Raw genomic sequence first — 19,543 nt, 5'->3', positions numbered from 1 at the left:
ATTCCATGTCACATCCAAGTCCTGCGTATTTTCATCTTCATTAAAATGACATCTTGTCCTGATGACCAATTGAGACCTTAATAGCAGGAAAAAAACCCTTTGGAAAAACTTTAACCAAAAAGGGACAAGGCATTTTCTTTTCACCCCTAAGTACTCAAGGACAAAACAGTCAAAGTCAGATCCCTCCAGATCTCCCTCCAAAAGCAAGTACTGAATTATGAGCAGCACAGCAGCAGTATCCAGGTGGTCTCTCACCCAGAGAGCATTTCAGAGATCAGAATTATTTCCCTGGTGAGCAGAGCACAGTTCCATCCAGCAAAACTGTCAAGGACAATTCTTCATCCTACAAAGAGCTACCTGAGGCCATGGGAGCAAAAAGAAGAGATTGGGATCTCAGGAAGAGGGACCACCGGCTGACACTATAATAAACAAACAAATTTTAAAAAAAGAAACAAAGCCACATGAAATCTAAAACCATTTCTACACTTCCATAGACATACAAATTAATTGGAATAACAGATTTGTGTAATGTGTATGCTATTTTCCAGACCAGCATAGGAGTGACTCATAGCACAAATCTGAAATGAAATCATAAAAGTTATGTTTAACCCTCAAGATTGGGTGGGACCTAATCACACAGAAAGTTTCATCTTGCAGATTCATCTAAAAACAGCTTCAGAAAATGAAAAACAACAGAGGTTTTAGGTTTTCTTCTTTTCCAGGTTTGACTCAGGTAAGGAGAATTAGACCCATACTGAGAAACATTCCCATAGGAAAAGAGATTCATCCTGAAATTTTTGTACTAGTGACTGGATCAGTTTTACCATGACTAACTTCCTTTTCCATCACAGACCCTACATATAAAGTCTTGATTATTCCCATAGGCCAAGTTATAAATACTAAAAAGTAGTATTATCAAGTACTTGTAGAAAAAAAACACCCCAAAAAAACACCAACCAAGCAAAACCCAACACCTACCCCTCTACAGTACTCCTTTTTCACATAAAAGGATCACTGGGAAGGTGTTCTACAGACAGTACACAGTAATGCTTTATCCTGTTTACTGAATGAACAAGCACATGGAAAACTATGAAATGTTTTTTTTCTTTTACATCAGCCTCCCTTCAAAACCTATTTTGCTCTGTAAGAATTAACACCATCAAGGAAATGTTTCAGCCACTTACATAGAAAAAAACCCAAATGCTTGCTGGTCATTTCTCTCTAAAGCTTTGTTCATGGCAAAAAAAAATCCTAAAAATCTAACAACAACAACAAAAAAGCTCAAAAGTACAACATCATCTGCTCAGCACTGCTATTCTGTTGCCCTACCATTAGCTCAGGGCAGATTCAAATGGGAAACAGGGTAGGGAACAAGTACAGCCAAAGATCCAGAGAGAATAATTGTTTCATGTGCCTTCAAAGCACCAGTCACCAGTTCTTTGCCTTTTTAATCATTCATTTGAAAATTACAACCAGCGGTATGCAAGGTCAGGAAAAGAGAAGTCCAGTTAAGTAAAGCAGCCACACAGTTTCCATCCCCAGCAAAATTACAGACCTCACAACAAAACATTCTTTGAAGTCTCACCACTGCTGTCACTGCTGCCACCTGAGTTTTGTGCCCAAAGCTTCATCTGTTAAATAAATTCCTTACAAGAGATGGGCAACAGTAGGGCAATAAACTGTAGCCTACCACAGAAAGGGCTTGAGGCTGTTACAGGAGCCCACCATGGAAATTATTAGCACATTGCTGAGCAACAGCTTCTCTGGAAGTTGATGCTGCAACAGTTTTAGCCACAGCAACGGGGGGGAAAAAAAAGAAAAAAAAAAAACCAGCATCACCAAATACGCATTGTATCTATCCCAAGTAAAGGACAGCTTCACCACACTGTCCTGTCTATCTTCCTCCCAAGGCATCTCAGAACACCTTTTCTTGGCACAGAGTCCTCTCTATTTTGTGGGATATGCTGTCTACTGCACCCTTAATAGAGAGTTACCTGCACCAAAAACTTACCCCAGATGAAGTAACACAAGTAACCCTGGTCCTCACCTGGAGCAGAGACAGAAACCTGCATGTTGCCCAATTCCTACTCAGAATTCAGCTGCCGTTCAGTTAGGTTTTTCTTTTTTAGGCTTAGAAGGTGTCACTAGGAGTCATTATCCCTGATGTAACCAGAACTGCCAGGATTAACCACCACAGGAACACCACATGCAGCCGAACCCTTGATTTCCTACAGGGATTGTTTCCAGACCTGAACCAGCTGATTACACATGGACCCAACATAACCACTGGCCATCTGCAGTAAGATATGCAAAAAACTAGAGACTCATCTTTGTAGGAAGAAAGCCTTGATGATAAGCATTTAACATACAAAAGCAGAGCATTTTATTAAAGTACAAGAAAATAGCAGCAATTTTTGTATTAAGCACCAGAATTACCACAGAACAAGGACCTTTATTATTGTAAGGAGTATCATTTATGGCTACTCTGCTTCCCACCAGTTTATAACCTAGCAAACACCATAAAACTGAGAAATGCCACCTAGTCACCCACCAAGACCTTGGCTCCACTGCTCCCTTCCAATGGAGAAGCACTTGGAGTACCAGTTTAAAAACTAACACCAATACTACTGATGTTTTGCTCCATGAGCTATTCAGCCACACTACTTTCCAAAGCTGTAGCCATCCACCCACTACCACTGACATTACATTCCTCCAGCCAACTCCCGCAGTTTCTCCTCTGCAAATGTCCTTGCTGACCCTCTCCCCTTCTACAAAGCTTCTCCATTCTTTGAGACTGGGAGAGTGGAAAAAGATGCAAACTCAGGTACTTCTGCTAGAGGTCCATTTATTCAGCTCCATCATATTCTTCCAACACTATGGATGCTCCAGCTCTGCTTTCTACATGGTTATGCCAACTGGTTCTCTCATTACCCCTTCCTGTCACCCTGGGAGGCACAACACCATGACTTGCAGAGGAGAAACCCACAAGTATCAGTAAATATTCCCAATATTACTATATTCCCATCTGAATCTTCATAAACTAAGCATTTACTCAAGAGTTCAGACTTCCTTGCTCATTCTACTGTTTGATGTTATCACAGTCTCATTCTTTACCCTTTACCTATCTGCAGTGGTTGGTTGGTTTGTTTGTTTTAAAGCAGTCTGGTGAATTGGTTCAGTCTCTTCTAGCATATTTTACATCCCTTTTGGAAGAACTCATCCATAAGACCATTTAGCATTTCTGTCCTATTTCAAGAAAGTCCATTTTATCCATCATCTCTGCTAGCAACCAGCCATCCTGAGAATTGAGAGTAGAATTTATTATAAAAAAAAAAAATACTGTACAGACATACCTAATATAATCACTCTATGAATTACACCTGTATTATATAAACACTTCCTACCTATTTTTTGATATCTATTAACTCGGGAAGTTCATGTGGTTCAGTCCCATCACAGAGCAGGATCAGCTCCTCATCATGCTCCTTGCTGATCATGCAGATCAGCTCCTTGATGGATGCAAGGCTGCCCCAACCACTTCCAATAATGAAGCCTGAACAGCTTTCCCAAGAAAGCTTTTCATTATGAAAAGCTCCAGTTCCTGTAACTTCTCCTTGGAGATCATTTATTCTAGGATATTCAGGTCTCTGCTCTCTCCCACCAGTCCAGAGAGTTTCTCACACACAGTTTCTCACACAGAGAGGTGGAAAGGCTAACTCACTTTTTCTGTGAGGAGATCAAGAAGAATAACAAAACCCCCCAAACTAATCCCTGCAACTCCACAAACGGCCAACAGCCAAGCTGCCAAAAAAATCTAAATAGTATAACACAATTGGTACTAATGGCAGAGGAACTTTCTAATCATCACTCCATGGGACAAAAGAAATCCTTTTTCCTCCCTGAGCACCTGGAGAGGACAGTTTTAAGAGCAGGATTTTAATGTGCACTTGAATGTGCCCACATTTCAGACACATCTGCATACAAGTATCCCAGACAAACAGAAGATATTCGGGCTATTTTTTAATGTTTCTTTTTAATCTTCTTTCACATTTGCTGCTACAGTTAGCTGAGTAAGTTGAATCAAGGATAACTGTGAGTCTCTGTTAAATTAATCACAAAGATCAGTTTATATTTAATAGATCACTTTTTGCTTTCTGGCATAGCCTGATAAGAAAGACAATTTAAATGATAGCTACAAAACCTGAAAACGCTGTTCCACACCTGACCAGCATGCAGGGTACCAGCAGCCTCGCTCCTCAGGCTGTTGTTTACTAAGTCTGATGGCAATGATGCCAAAGTCGCACCTCACACGTGTGAGCGACCACTGCACTGCAAACACGGGACTGGTGCAACCGAGACACTCGGTACCGGCACCGCCCCCGGCATCCAACCGCCGTGAAAACACAGCACCCCTGGCAGAGGAACTGCCGGTATCCTGAAAATACAAGGCACAAACGCTTGGCTGATCTTTATAAATAGCACCCCAGGGACCCAGCGTTGTAGCTGCTGTTCCAAGGCAGCTCAGAGCCCTGCTCCATCATCGGTTCCGGTGGCTTGAGGTCGTTTTGCGACTGGTCGCTTCAGCGAGACAACAAGTGAGCGGCAGGTGCATACCTGCTTTATTTTAATTATTACCATTTTTTTAAGGCAGCAATAAAACAGATTGTGGCCAAAAAAAAAAAAGCTCAAAAAATATCCCACGGTTACAAACTGTTCCTTGAGTTTAAAAGGAAAAGAAAACAAAACTTCTGGTATTTTTAGCAAATCTCTCGAGCTTCACAGGCACAACCTGCCGCTTTCACAGTTATTTTCCGCCCTGAGACACGTAGTAAGCGCCGCGTGTGCCTTCTCTTTTCTGCCCAAAACCCGTCAAAGCACGCCGGGGATGATGATGCTGATGATGCGGGAGGTGGGCGGAAACAAAATGGGGCTTTTTTAATCACACTTCTCCCTCTCAAGCAACACCAACCTGGCTGACACCGCCTGGGAGCCGATGCGGGGAGCCCCCCGGTAGCTCTCCCCGGCTGACCTTGAGAGGTAGGCGGCAAAAAGAAATTTTAGAATAAAATAAAAATCAAAGAGGAAGATGGGCTGGGGGCCTGCGCTCGCCCTCTCCTGCCCGTGCCCCGGGACGGGGCTGCCCCTCATGCCCCCCCCACGCCGGGGCTGCCGCCGCCGTCCCCCGCCCCGCTCTCCTGGGCCCGCGCGCCACCTGGCGGCCACTCGGGGGCCGCGCCCGACCCCCCGGTATGGGAGCCGGGACGCGAGACAGCGGGGAGGGGAAGGGTGCGGGGGGGTCAAAGAGCCGGTACGACGCAGGGGTGGGTCGGCTGTTCCTGGAGCGGAGCGGCCGGGCCAGAGAGCCCGGGAGTTGCCCGCCGCCCGAGCGGGGCCGGGGGCTCGACTGCGGCGGCTGCTGCTGCTGCCGCCGCTCCGCCCCGCTCAAGTTTCGCTCAGCGGCGGCGCTAAGAATAACGCGCAGCTGCCGGGGCCGGGCCGGGGGCCGCTGCCTCCCGGGGAACGAAGGGCACTAGGGAGCGGTGGCTACTCGCTCCCCTTCCTCTCCGCCCCAGCACGGTCCGGCACCGCGCCCGCCTCAGAGCCGGCCCCCGCCTGAAGGGCACGGCTCCCGCCTCACTCACCGTCCGGTGTCGCTGCTGCTGGCGGCGCCGCCCCAACCCCGGGAAGCAACCGGCCGCCGTCAGCGCGGCGGGGCGGCGGCAGAGGAAGAGCGGCAGCGATCTGCCCGCCGTGGCCGCCATCGCGCCGCTGGAGCCGCCTCACGCTGCAGCGGCGGCGGCGGCGGTTGCTGCTGCCGCCCGAACGGGGAAGGGGGGGGGGGGCCCGCGGGGGGAGTACAGGCGAGGGTGGGGAACGCCAGGGAGCGGCGGGGCGGGGCCGGCCGGAGGCGGCGGCCAATGGGAGCGCTCCCTCTGCCGGCCCGGGGCTCGTCAAGGCAGCGCGGAAGGGCCAATCAGCGCCTCGCAGCTGCCCTGTCCGGACAGGTGATTGGCTGCTGCCCGCCCTCCCCTGCCCGCGGTGGGCGGGGTCGCGGTCGGGCTGGAGGGCAGGGAAACTCCTCGGCAGGGGCTCCGAGGGGCGGGGCTGAGGGGCGGGGCCAGAAAGCAGGAGGCGTGGTCATGACGCGGGGGCGTGGCCAGGGCGGAGCTAGGGGCGGGGCGATGCGGGGCCGGGGGGTGCGGTAGGGAGGGATGCGGTGGGGTGCGGGGAGATGGGATGCTGCAGGGTGTGTGTGTGGTAAGGGAGATGGGGTGTAACAGGGAGGGGGGACGATAGGGAAGGGGATTCACCAGGGGGATGGGGTGCGGCACGGAGGGTGTGTAAGGAGATAGGGTGCAGCAGCGAGGGGATGCAATAGGGCAGGGGGTGCGGGGAGAGGGGGTGCAGAGGTGTGAAGATGCACCGGGGAGTGGGTGCAGGGAGACAGGGGGAGGCAAGGAAGGCTGTAGAAGCACCAGCGTGGCCCTGGGAATGCAGCGTTGGAAAGGGATGCAGGGATTTGGGGTACCAGGCCAAACTGGCGTTCCACCTCTGCAGCAGTTTGATGAGTGGTATAGAAAGTGGGTGGTCAAAAAACCCCAACAACAGTAAAATATATATATATATATACATACATACATGGTAGGCTGGGCCACCAGCATAGAGTTCACAGCACCTGTTCTAAATAAGCAATATGTGCTCAGTTTTTTCTTGAAAGGTGATTTACTTGCATGACTTTTCTTGGCAAACGCTTTTCCCTTCAGTCCTGCAGACATGAGACTTGTTACAATATGGGCAGCAGCTCCTTTTTAATTCCTAGGAAGGAACAGCCTGGAAGGGAAACAACCTGAAGGTGGCCCCAGAATTTGTCATTAGAAAGTGGAGTTTTAAAAAATATTATTGCACAAGCAGTTCCCTTGTGCAGCAATACTGATACAGCTGGGCCTGAAATGAAGTGTCTTGGCATAAAGTAGCTGGGATACTGTAGAGTTTTTTGGGGGGGTTGTTCTGGTTTTGGCTTTTTTTTTTGTTTGTTTTTTTAAGTTGAACCTGAGTCCTTGCTGCATGAAATGATGGGAATGCACCTTCCTCATGGAGGTGAGGAGGATGCTCACTGGAATTTAATGGTGCCAGAATGGTGATGAGGCTGGAGTTAGCAAAAATAATCAGGAACGTGCAGGCTGGGAGACCCCATCTGTTATTCACCATCCCTGGTTGCCACCAAGACCTTCTGAAAATACAGAGGGGAGAAAAAACAGGTGATAGGGTGATACAGATGTGCTTCAGCCATCACCCACATCATGGCAGGACACCAGCGATGCTCCTCTTTCCATCCCCACCTCCCTCCAGTTCTCCCAAGTCCTGCTTCATGTCTGTTTGGATGCTGAAGGCTTGTTCTCAGCTTTTCCCCAAGCAACATCATTTTGGAGCCATACAGCTTGTCCCTGAGCAACCCTGCACATCAACCCCCATTTCTGGCTGAGTTTTCCTGAAGGAATGGGTTTTCCTTTCCTTTGTCAGCCAGAAAAACATGTTTGATGCCACTGCATCTCAGCTTTGTCCTTCTGGATGGATTCACCTACAGCCTTTCCAGCTTGGCACCTTTAGCTCTTCAATAATTGTTTGCTTTTTCTTGCAAGATCAAGGCAGCAACTGCTCCGAGATCCACTGCTCAGAGCAGATCAAACTTTTCCTCAACCCCTGTCCATTGTATTTCTCTCTCCTTCCACAGTGAAAATTGACATCAGACAGGGAAAGGCTTTAAAATAAGGATTTTGAGCATCACAGCCCCTTGGGAGCATCTCAGACAAAAAGCTGCCTCATGCACCACAGACAGGGCACCTCTCTGGGGACACCAGCCTCTTCCCAGTCTGGTTTGCAGCATCCCCACACAATGGGATTAAAAGCCTCAAAATGGCAAAACTGGGGTAATGCAGCCCAGAGGAGATGGAAAAGGGAGATTAGAAAAGCAGGAAAGGGAGGAAGTCTGTAGAACCACCTCTTCACTCCATAAACTACCCAACTTAATGCTGGGTGGTTTTTTTGGCTAGGGAACAGTGTTTGGGATGAACCCATGGTTCCCTCTCCATGGGGCTTCTCCAGGAGAGGGCAGGGACAGAGGAACGGGCTGGTCCAGCAGACCCTGGGCTGCCAGGTCTGCCCCAACCACTTTTTCTTATTTCCTTCTTCTTCTGCTATTTGGATTATATATTTATATATATATTTTTTTTTTTATTTAAAGTGGAGCTGGAAGAGCTCACCTGGACTAATATTTTAGGCATTAAACATTTCCAAGAAACACTTGAAAATATTTGGGTGGTCCACATGCTTTGGTCAAAGACCAATAATTCATTAGCAAACCTGTGCTGAACATTCAGGCGCTCATTGCAACACAGAAAAATGGAAATTAAATGTGAGCCCTGAGATCAATACCCCATGCAATTAAATGAGTCAACAGGGAACAACTTCTCAAGGGAGCAAGGGGCAAAAGGGAGGAGGATATGAGCACCAAAACCAAATCTCATCTTTTTAGGTCAAGTAGTTCCCAGTACCCTGCTAGAAGCATCTTTCACTCTTGGAAAAATTAGCAAAAAAAAATAATTTATCTGACAAAGCTTTCTCCCAGTGCCTGTACTTACAGCCATCTGAATATTGGAAAGCTGCTTCTGAGATAAACTGATGGGGAAAAGCACACCAGCATTTGCAATTAATATTATTGCTGTGGGAAAGGCTGAAGTGGAAAACTAAAAGCCTCAAATCCCCATCAACCATCCCGACACTGCTGGCAGAAGCATGGATGCTGTCCTCCTGCAAATAAAACTGATTTCTGATTTAAAGGAAAGTGAGTGTGCAATGAGCCATAGGCAAACCCAACACTTCGGCTCAGACCTGAGCAAGCCCCTTAGTGCTAAGACTAAATAAAGCTAGGAACAAAAAACCCAAAATGGTGCCCTAGTCCTCAGGCTCATTGCTTTCCTTGTGATATTTAAATTTAGGATTTACCCTATTTTATGCCTGGAGACTCCTGGTGCTTTGATACTTGCAAAATCCCACATACAGAGGTCGACCCATGTGCAAAATCCTGTGGGTGCATTGGGCATGGGCGGATGAGGAAATTCAGGATACTGGGTTCAAGTGCATCTTATCTCCTTTTATTTAGAAGAAAAGTTGATGCTTTCAGAGTAACTCAGATAATGCAACCAGCTGTGAGATTTGGGGGCCAGAGTCTACCTGCTGATAAAGGAATGGCACCAGCAATTTTCCTTATGCTGAGCAGCACGATGCCTGCTCCTGGACTGAAAAGATACAATGGGGAAATGCCCCTGAGCTGGGCAGTATGATGGTCCCTTTCCCATCACAGGACCTTGACAATAAACCTTGAGTTATCTGAACACACCAGCATTTGCTCTCCTCTCAGGGTCTGCCATCTCCAACAGAGGTGACCAGACTTCCATGTCCTGCTTCACCCCAGCCCCACAGCAACACCCTCCGAGTCTCTGGCATCACCTTAAAACTCACCAAAATGTTCTTCCTAAAAATCTCTGCATGGTTTTCATTGCAGGAGGGTGGTGGCAGGTTTCAGCTGTCTCCCGGGTTCCTGAAGAGCAATCCCCATCTATTTATGCCTCTGGAAAATGTATTTTTTAATGGGAGTTCATTAAAGTCTGAAGAGAGCCAACCTAAGAGGCATCTGGAAGCAACTAAAATTAAAATACCTAAAATTAGCCTCCTCAGCAGCAAATCCTCCTTCTGATCTAGATGCCAAGATGCACATGACCCAAGGGTGCCTTTCTCATTTTCCCTTCCCACTGCCATCCCATTCCTGAGCCACCCGGCACAGTCCCAGGAGCCACTGCAGCTACCCACAACCCTGGAAAAAAATAACATCCCTCCCTTGGGTTTGCTGGGTGCCTTTCTCAGTTCAAGATCCAGCCTCCAAGTATACAATTTGGGACTGTAATAACTCTCTGGGATGGGGATTTCCAAGCAACCCCCTGTCCTGGGGGAGCAACAGTTATTCCCCAGATCTCAGTGACACCTGACCAGATTTCTTTTTGGAGTGTTTAATTTCCTTCCCCACTCCCTTGCTACCCCAAAAAAAAAACCCCAAACCTTTCGGGTGAGGCGCTCAGGCAAGTGCTTTCCCGATGGTTGAATCTTATTGGTGCAGAAGATTGATTGAAATCATGGTGTTTCTGGGCTGGTGTGATGCCCTTGGTGCCACTTTCCTCTCCACAGATCCTGCATGGGAAGGTTTACAGCACTTTGCATCTCTGGGAAGCACCCCCAGGTAAAACACCCTAAGTAAGAAATTTAAGGTGCTTTCAGCGTTGGGGTTGAAGCAGCAACTCGAGCTGCTCAGGGAGTTTTGGTGTCTAAATCAGCCCCAGCTCCACCGCAGCATTTCTTCTACCTCTGCACTCCCGCCCTTCTCTGGTGCCAGCACCAGTTCGGCGCTGGGTTCAGGGAACACAGAATGGGATCCAGGCATCTTCATACCCATTGGAAGCAGGTGAAACCACTTTGGGGAGTGTTTCCACGCGGAAACTTGCTGCACATGTAATTTTCCTTCTTTTCCTTTCCCTTTTCCTTTCTTTTCTTTCCAGCTCTGTATAAGCCCCAGAGCCTCTACACACAAGCCCCTCAGCGCCTGCCTCAGGGCGTGCAGAAACACTCACTGTATGGTGCGGGGGAGCTTTTATCCACACAGGACCCCCAGACCCTACACACGGCCCTTACAAGGACACCCACGAGCGCTCCCACCACCCCAGACCAGACCCAGACCCAGACCCAGACCCAGACCCAGACCCAGACCCAGACCCCGACCCCCAACAGAGCCCGGGCGCCCCGCCCCTACCAGGCCACGCCCTCCAACCACGCCCCTCACGGGCCTCGCCCCCGGAAGCGCGGCGCCGGGTGGGGTCTGCGCGGGCTCTGGCGGGGCCGACGTTCGGGCTGAGGTGAGCGGGGCGGGGGAGGGGCGGCCGGGCCTGCCCGTTCCTCCGCGGCGGAGCTCGGCTCGGCTCGGCTCGGCTCGGCTCGGCTCGGCTCGGCTCGGCTCGGCCCGGCCCGGCCCGGCCCGGCTCGGCTCGGCTCGGCTCGGCTCGGCTCGGCCCGGCCCGGCTCGGCTCGGCCCGGCCCGGCCCGGCTCGGCTCGGCCCGGCCCGGCCCGGCCCGGCTCGGCTCGGCTCGGCTCGGCCCGGCTCGGCTCGGCTCGGCTCGGCCCGGCTCGGCTCTGCTATTTCCTTCCCTTCCCCGCGCCCCGGCTGTGTGCGTGTGGGCGGGTGCTCACCCTCAGGCCATCTGAGGGGTAGTCCCGGGCCCAGGGGCTTAGGAGGGACCCCGGGAGCTGAGAGGGAGGCTCAGGCCCAGGGGTTGGGAGGGCGGCCGGGGCACCGGAGCAGAGTGGGGACCCAATGGGCTGGGAAGGCCCAGGGGCTGAGGGAGAGCCGCTTCCCGGGAAACCCAGACTGTCCCGTGGCTCGGGGCTCACAGTGCCATGTTACGGATTCTCCGTCCGCTGGGGCCGTGCAGTCACAATATAATCTTTTCCCCTATGAAACAGACCTTGTGATCTGTGCTTCCATCGCAGTCTTCAGGGTTTTTCTGCTAGGGAAGCCACTGGAGAAGCAGTGACCCTTCCCTCGGTGAACCGGGACTAGTGTGGCCGGCAAAGAGTGGTTTTGAGGAACTCTGATGCAGTGAAAGGAGCTGAGTCCCCTGCTCCCTGGGTCTGGCTTCCTTTTGTTGCTGCTGTTGGCAGTCCCTCACGACATCATCAGGGCTCTGTGTCACAGCTAATGTCAAAGCAGTTTTTCTTAGTAGTGTTTTGTTAAACAGCTTGAACTTCACTGAATGGCCAAACTGTTTGTTCAGTTTGTCTTTGGGGAAACCTTTAAGGTGAATTTACGCTAATAAACTGCTAAGAGTGTAGACGAGGCTGATCTTTATCATAACATGATTTATGTGTGCCCTGCTTGCCTTTAATTTAATGAGTTGCTTGGAATGGGTGGTAAATTGGTGTCTGTTTAGTTGAGCTACTGACCAGGGATGAGCAGGTGAAACACGGCAGGATTTTATGTGACTTTCTCTTCTAGAAACTTGAGTGTCAGCTTGGACTTCAGTTAAGGTAAAAACCTGTATAGATTTATTTTTTTTTTAAATCAGCTGTATGGCTATTTTTTTGTTCCTGGCTTTATTTGCCAGACAGTCTGAGGCATGAGTACTGAGGGTGATACGTGTGAGCACGAGGATGCAGAGAAGGGGGACAGTGCACAGCACATTACTGTGAGCAAAAAGTTACAGTCTTTACTATGTTTATTTCTAGTTTTGAGAACACAGCCCTGCAGTTGCTGAGAAATAATTCACAGTGTTCTTCATGACAGCCTGACTGGCAACCTGGGAGCATATACACCTGTGCTACAGGTAAGGATGGTGTTGCTGCCTGCTGGGGTATGCAGCTTGCAGCAAGCTGTGGCCCTGCTCTCAGGTCATTTTAACTCTGCTGAATTAATCACCTGGCTAATACTTACCCTTAAACCAGCTCTGTTTGGAATTATTTTTGCTCTTAAGCATCTACCCAGAATTTTTCCTAAAGCTGTAGGAAAAGGTGAAAAGTTGTGCTGGCTTTTCTGTTGGGAGTCTCATGCTGCTCCAAGTGATTTGGAGGGAGGAGGAAAGCAGTCATGGGAGCAAGCTGTGGAAGAAAGCTGCTGTATGGAGCTTCCCATCAACCCAGCCTCAGTTGTGCCAATTCCATAATATATAAAAAAGAACCCCAACCCAAAATCCTAATGCAACTCACTCTTTCTATGCACCCTGTAAAAACTTACTGGAATATAGGGAGGAATCTCTAAAAAAACCTAGCAAAAGCTAATTAAAGATGCTTAAACCATTCTTGCCCACCTGGAGCAGCAAAGGGTTTCTTGGCCGGCACATGGGGATGAGGCATCATCACTGCCCACTTCTCTGGGACTTTGGAGGGGGTTGTGGACATGAGTTTCAGGCAGCAGCTTCTTTAGCTGCTGCCAGAAGAGAGCATGGAGGGTCCCATGGCTTATAACTATCCTTTTAAAATTTCTGGTATTCATTGGCATGTTAGGGCATAATGTGTGTATTCAGCAATGTATCTTAAGCTCTTGTAACCCCTGTTCTTTGTTTACTTGTGGAAATGGCTTGTTCTCCAAAGGACCCGTTTCCTGCAGAAACTTTTGTGGCATTCTTTATGCTTTCTGAACTAAAGAAGTTGAAATTTCATGTCCTGGAGTAAAAAGAAGAGTGTGTCTTGCTTAAATCATTGGTGGCTGCCTACTGGGGGCTCTAAGAGCTCCTGGTACCTTAATTGTAGTCCTTGTGTAACTTCTGTGTATAGGTCCCTGTTGTGCCTCTTGGGCTGATAAGCTTCCAATAATGCTCTTAGAAGAGAGATTGTACCATAGTCCTTGGACAGTTTTACAAGACAAACTGCAAGACTTGCAAATCCTTTGGAGCCTCAGAAGGGCTTTGAAGCAGTATCCTACAAGCATTATGTTTTTCAGGTGATGTTTGAGGAACTTATCAACTATGTTTTAGATCTAGAATGTGGAAACAACTGGTTTTTTCATTTCTTGAGCAAAATAAGTCCAGTAGCAATCTGATTGATTATCAAGACACAGTGCTGCATCCTGTTCCTTTTGCTGCAGTAAAGTTCCTTGAAGTTACCTGAGGTGGGATAGAAAAACACTGGTTTTACTCTCTTTGAAAGTTTCTAATGGCCTTACTGGGGAGCAGTATTTTAGTACTGTGCAGTGCAGGCTGAGGATGTTTGTGTAGCACAGTAGAAAACCCTCATTTGTTAGTTTTTCAGGTGCTGAGACATTGCAGGGGTGTTAGTGAAAAACTGTTTTGGTGTAGATGTCACTTTGGATGTGTTAATGCTGTTTGAAATAACTCAGTAGTAAATAGTTACCTGGAGTTACTGAGTGTATTGTAGCCCAGGTTGTATGGCTTTGAGAAGAATATTTTGACTTATTTTTTAAAGCAGAACATGTTTGAGAAAAGTGCATTGCAAGTGATGTGATGAGCTCTTAATGAGGAGGGTGGCTGTATATTTCCTTAAAGTGGTGTGTGTGACACTTTTAGTAAGAACTGCAAGGGCTCATAGTAAAGTCTGAGTTGAAATGCACTTTGTCTGCCTAAGCAGATACCACCTGAAAGTCTTTGTCAGGCTTGCCCCTTACTGAAACATTTAAGCTACTATAAAACAGAAAAAATAGACAACTTGACAGTTCAGATCATGCATTGTTTTACTGGAGCTTCTGTAGCAAGTACTGAAAAGTCCTTGGCTAGTAAATTCTGAGTTAATGTTGTCTCTTATCTTGTTTGTGAGTGCTGTGGCTGTTGTTTTCCCCGAAGTAACCTACTGTGAAATTTTCTTTTGCATTCTGGATTTAATCTCCCAAGCAGCTTATCATTACAGTTCCACCATCACAGTACCTCTGTGTGAAAAGACCCTTTTGTCTGGGGTCCACTGCTGTGGATGGTGGGGCAAGAGAAGGAAAAGTGGATTGAAGTCCTGATCCTTGTAATTGGAAATTTTGAATTCCCAGTTTTGCATTTGAGTGTGTGGGAATGTGCAGCTGGGGAAGGCCAGATACTTGTGCTAGTTTACAATAGCAGTGAATGTGTGGCCTTAAATGCTTGGCATAAACCAACTTTGATTCATTACATGTTTTCCTTTCTGTTCTTGCAGCTTGTCACAACTTGTCACCTCTCACCTACCTGCCAGAAATCAAATGAGTGGTTTAAAGTAATGGTTTTCTGATTGGTTTTTTTTGCATAGAAAATAGCTGGCTTCTCTTGGGTGAAGCTTCGGGTTTTTAAAGTGTCTAGGGTCTCTCAAGCTCAAACCCTTTGGTTCTTCTGTTACTGCTTAGAGTTTATGGCTCTTTGAAATGAAACTAAAGCTCCTCATACAGATAGCAAGAAAGATGATGGTTTGACCTGTGTGAAACTGCAGGTAACCTGTGCTTGAAATGAGAGACCTGTGACCCTGTGTGGTAGGTGCCAGTGGTCAGGCGTTGTGATTCATCTATCTCATCCTCTGCTTGTTGGGTTTTAGCTCTAAAGCATCACATGTGTTGTCTGCCTAGCCACCTTGGATGGAGTCAGTTGTTTGTTGCTGGCATTTTCTTGATGAAAGTGATGCTCTCAGGTCATGTATTGAAAGTTCAAGGCACTACCCACGCTTATCTGTATTTTTTTTCTCTCTGAAGTTGAAGCTAATCCAGTGGTGTGTTGCTGGAAAAGCAACCATTGGAATTCAGACTGTCTTCCTTTATTGAGGGGAACCTGGCCTCATCTCAGTTCCCAAGAAATTGCTGTCTGGTAGATGAAACACAGATGCTGTAACTTAATTTTTTTTGTTTCTGTAAGTTTTTTATTTAAATTTTTTTCATATATGTGCCATCAAAGTTTGGCACTTTGGGCAGGGGTGGCATTTGCTAAGGAAGCAGGTCTGTGCCTGGGTTAGGGGATGTTTCTGTTTAAAAGACAGCATAGAAAGGGGGGAATTATTGTATGGTGATATTAAAATTCAAGTTCCCAGTTTACAAATCTTCCTTCTTGCCGAAGTGGTACAGGCAACTTTCAGCTCCTCTGCTGGCAGTTCTCTGACAAACCTTTGGTAATTTTTTTTCCCTCCTGTGAAAACGCCTGTTCTCTGGTGTGCCTGCTTGTGTGGCTGGTTTGCAGAGACAGCCCAATTATTTGGGAATAGTGACTGGAAAAAGAAAATTTCAAGTTGGACCAGTCAAGGTAGAAGTAGTTCTTTATTTTTCATATGGGATGTGGTTTTTTTGTTTGGTTTTTGTTTTTACAGCTCTACTAGTTATCTCTGGCTTTTATGGGGATGCTACATGGGAGCTGGTCAGTGCTGAGGCTTACTGTAATGTTTTCTAGGTAGAAAAGCCCAACAAAGAGTCTGCATTTTGGGTGAGGAAGGGAAAGGAAAACTTTAACCATGAAAATGCAGAACTTAGCATTCCTTTCTGTGAAAGGTGAGAGTTGCTCATTAAAAACTCCCTGTGCGTTGCTGAATACCGACTGGCTGAAATAGCAAGAAAATATTTTATCCTTGCTGCAACAGGTGTAACCAGTTTCTTGTTGGCTACACTTATTTTTCCGTTTTCTTAAAAGCTGCAGTTTGTGATGACTGCATCAACCCCCAAGTCCTCAGATAGCAGGTTAGGTTTGGGGTTGCTGTTAAATTTGCCACGTGATGTTTCTTCTGACAGTTTAGTTGGCACCCAAGTCTTTGTCCTAAGTAGACTTTAGATGTTCAAAGGCATATAGACAAAAGTCTTTCCTAGGTGAGGAAACACTGGCCTGCCCTTCAAGGGAAGACCAAGGTAACTACTGACTTACCTTTATTTATAAACCCATTGCACTTAACTAATAATGCTTTGGTAAAGCTAAATCAGAAGTCTCCTTCACAAATGCATCAACTGCTGTATGTAGCACAGAAAATCAGTACAATTATTTTCAGTCTTGTCAGTTTTAATCTAGGCTCTGTGCAGCCATTTTTGTGGTTCATGACTCTTGTCTGGCCAGTTTGCTCATGTTGAAAGCAAAGCTCCTGTGGCAGGCGTGGTAGGAATCAGTGTGGGTGACTTGCACAGCCCAAGGAGAGATGTTTTCTTATCCTTTGCCGTAATTTCTGTCTCAGGATGATCTGCAGTTCCTAGCAGACTTTGTTTTCTAGCAGTGAGAGCCCAGGTGTGGGTATGTGGAGCTTAAAAATAGTAGAGGGAGCAGAGCGATGGGTAGTAAAGAGCAATACTTACATTTTCCTTAATTAAATATAGCTGATAGTAAGGATGTATGCATTGAGAACAACATCTGTGCATAAAAGTGTTAGTTGCATTGCTGTTTTAGTTTCACTTAGTGGGCTTAATGATCAGATTGGCAGAATAAAGCAACTTGTGAGATGAGCATAGCATTAATAATGGAGTCTTAATGGACGTCGTCCTGGTTAATTGTTATACTTAATTAACTGCATTAATGACAAGGTGACTGCAGGCCACCAGAACATGTTGGTGGTGCAGTGTGAGACTGAATTTTTAAATATGCTATGAAATGCAGTAGTATGGCTTTAATAGCAGCTGTGTGCAGAACAGAATGAAGGTTAATGCTGAATCCTGGCTGTTTGAGGGGCAGCATGAATAGTCCCCAAGAGGAGGGTAAGTGATGGTTGGGTGTGGTTACAGATTTGAGAAGTGTGTGTTTCCAGAGCTGAGGATTTTAGGAAGAGGGGAGCCCTTACTGCAATGAGAGTTAAAAAGAAATTGCCAGGCTGTGGATTAGGTTTCTGCCAAAGCCCTCACGGTGTGTTACTGATTGATGCACCTTAGACTCTCTGTCAAGTTGAACTGTGAGTCAAAATAAATGTGGTTCCCCTCTCTAGCAAAATTAATGTGGTCAAATAGTACCTCAGTCTCATACCTGAGCAGTAATTTCTTGCTGCTAAATACAATTTTCACTCCTGAAACTGATTTATACATCTAAGTAAGCGAATAACTTCAGTAATATGAGTAATCATTTGTCTGAAAATGGCACTAGCTACTTTGGAGTTACAGGAGGGGAAAAGAGCAGGAGCATTTTGGTCTTTCTGGGATGGGGGAAGGAGTGGATCCAGATGTCTGGGTAGCAGGAATCCACCTCTGAGCACCCTTTGGGTGAATTACTTCTGTACAAGTCTCTCACTGGCACCAGTTTGTAAATAGTATGAAGAACTGGGGGGAGGAGGAGAAGTCAAAACTAGTAACTTCGTTTTGGTGGAGGCAGGTTTCCCCCCTGTTTTATGTATCTCAGGTTATTTTAAGTATTTCAGTATTAGTGTTAATGATGAAACTTCTGATTCCTTTTCATCATGACTTCCTTCTTGTTGGATTTAGTTTTCATACTTTTTCTCCCAATTGCAGTTTTTCCTTCCCCTCTTCCCAATAAGCCTCTTGAGAAGATGGAGACAGGAGATTTAGGATGTCTTGGTGTGCTCTGGCAATGTCACTCTTTGCTTGATAATAATCATGTTGTTCCAGAAAGTTCTTTCAGTTCTTAGTAACTCCGTCTCTGCCAGTCATTGCAGAGGTCAGTATGCCAGAAAAATGCCTCATAAACACAAATAATTTTTGAGAAGATCTTACTACATAATAAAATTTTTCATTTAAATTTACAATTGACATTCTGGATTTATGTGCAAGCCTACCACATCCTAATAAAATTGGTCAAATAAAAAGTGCCTGTGAACCTTTCTCTGATTAAAAATTAAGCACCAATCAGCTTAGTCAGTTGCTATTCTCCCTCTTTCATGCTTATGCCACTGATGGCACCTTTGATACTAAAAAGCTGCTTTAAGTGTGTTTCATCATAAGAACTGAGGCTAATCTGGATTGCCAAAAAAGAGTGCAAAATGTTCACTGATCTGAGGTATCCAAGTGCTGAAAAGTTCCTTTCTCTGGGCTGGGTTACCTAGTGCTTTTGATCTTGAAACCCTCATCTAATCTAGGGTGCTGAAAATATGGGAACAAATCTTTTTAGTCTTTCTGTTAGGTGTCTGAAAAGGAATGCAAGAGAGTTGATCTGTCAAGTTTTACTTACATGCACTGAAAAAATCAAGGGCTGGCTGATGCTTAGCATGGCAGTGGGAAGAAGTGGAGAGCCCCACTGAATTTCTTTGCAAAGCAGGTTAGTGGACAGAGAGTCATTGGGGAAATAAAATACCCACATCAAGCCAAAGTGTATTTAGCTGTCAAAATAATTCTGTATTTCTTGTTTTAAAGTGATCTGGATGACCTCTCTTTGAATGGTGCCTGTTGTTTCTTTGATCAGACATGGTGCTTTCCCAATGGGTTTGTGGGTTTCCTGGACACCAAAGGTGATAACACATTCAATGCTAATTACAGAAATGTGAAGCTTGATGCTGTTCCATCTTAGCAGCTGCAGTACCCATAGAGTAGGGCCATGGGCACTTCCCCGGTGGCTGTGAAAGCTCCTGTAGCAGCTGGGGCAGAACCACACCTTCAGCCAGGGAGCTGAGATGCAAAGAGGAATTAAACACTGGCATGGCACTGGCTGCCCAGGGAGGTGGCTGAGTCACCATCCCTGGGGGTGTTTAAAAGCCATGTAGATGTCATGCTGAGGGACATGGTTTAAGCACTGGACTGGGTAGAGTTACATTAATGGTTGGTAGAATTATGGTTATGATTATTAGGTTATGATTGGACTCAATGGTCTTAGAGGTCTTTTCCAACCAGAATGATTCTGTAATTCTGTGAAAATGTGCTAAAGTGGGGAGAGTCAGAGTGGGCTGTCAGATCTCTTGGTGGGGATTTGTAGTGACGTGGATTTTTTCATTGGGTTTTTTAGTTTTTTGAATGTTTGAGCTCTGCAGGATTGGGTTTTGGTGGAGCAGTTCATATTTAATGGTGGAGCATGCCATCAACAAAACTTCTGTTTTTATATCTTGGAGTCTGTTGGTTGACTCTTCTGCTTAAAAAAAAATCAT

The 19,543-nt window shown here is 46.6% G+C and overlaps 2 protein-coding genes and 1 long non-coding RNA gene across 6 annotated transcripts in view; 1 reads left to right on the top strand and 2 right to left on the bottom strand.

Moving 5' to 3' along the window:
- MCU (mitochondrial calcium uniporter) overlaps positions 1-5,834 on the bottom strand; it is an 83,980-nt gene extending 78,146 nt beyond the window's left edge. Inside the window, exon 1 of one of the 2 annotated variants that reach the window (XM_030453361.1) lies at positions 5,643-5,834. In XM_030453361.1, the coding sequence (XP_030309221.1) occupies positions 5,643-5,762 (120 nt within the window). In that variant the 5' untranslated portion in view covers positions 5,763-5,834. The remainder of the gene's footprint in view (positions 1-5,642) is intronic. The other variant, XM_030453360.1, reaches the window with a different exon arrangement.
- Positions 5,835-6,764: 930 nt separating this feature from the next.
- Positions 6,765-9,681, bottom strand: LOC115598548. Its single transcript, XR_003987721.1, has 3 exons — positions 9,520-9,681; positions 8,640-8,808; positions 6,765-7,231 (listed from the first exon to the last, which is right to left on the bottom strand). It is a non-coding gene; the product is annotated as an uncharacterized LOC115598548 (long non-coding RNA).
- A 1,198-nt stretch (positions 9,682-10,879) lies between these two features.
- MICU1 (mitochondrial calcium uptake 1) overlaps positions 10,880-19,543 on the top strand; it is a 104,620-nt gene continuing 95,956 nt past the window's right edge. For all 3 annotated transcript variants that reach the window (XM_030453615.1, XM_030453617.1, XM_030453616.1), the window contains exons 1-2: positions 10,880-10,961; positions 12,329-12,426. The gene's annotated coding sequence lies outside the window, so the exon portion shown is untranslated. The remainder of the gene's footprint in view (positions 10,962-12,328; positions 12,427-19,543) is intronic.

The sequence above is a fragment of the Calypte anna genome, chromosome 6 (assembly GCF_003957555.1).
Source record: "Calypte anna isolate BGI_N300 chromosome 6, bCalAnn1_v1.p, whole genome shotgun sequence".
Lineage (NCBI taxonomy): Eukaryota > Metazoa > Chordata > Aves > Apodiformes > Trochilidae > Calypte > Calypte anna.
The sequence above is the reverse complement of the archived record's forward strand: the minus strand, read 5'-3'. Positions and strand labels throughout refer to the sequence as shown.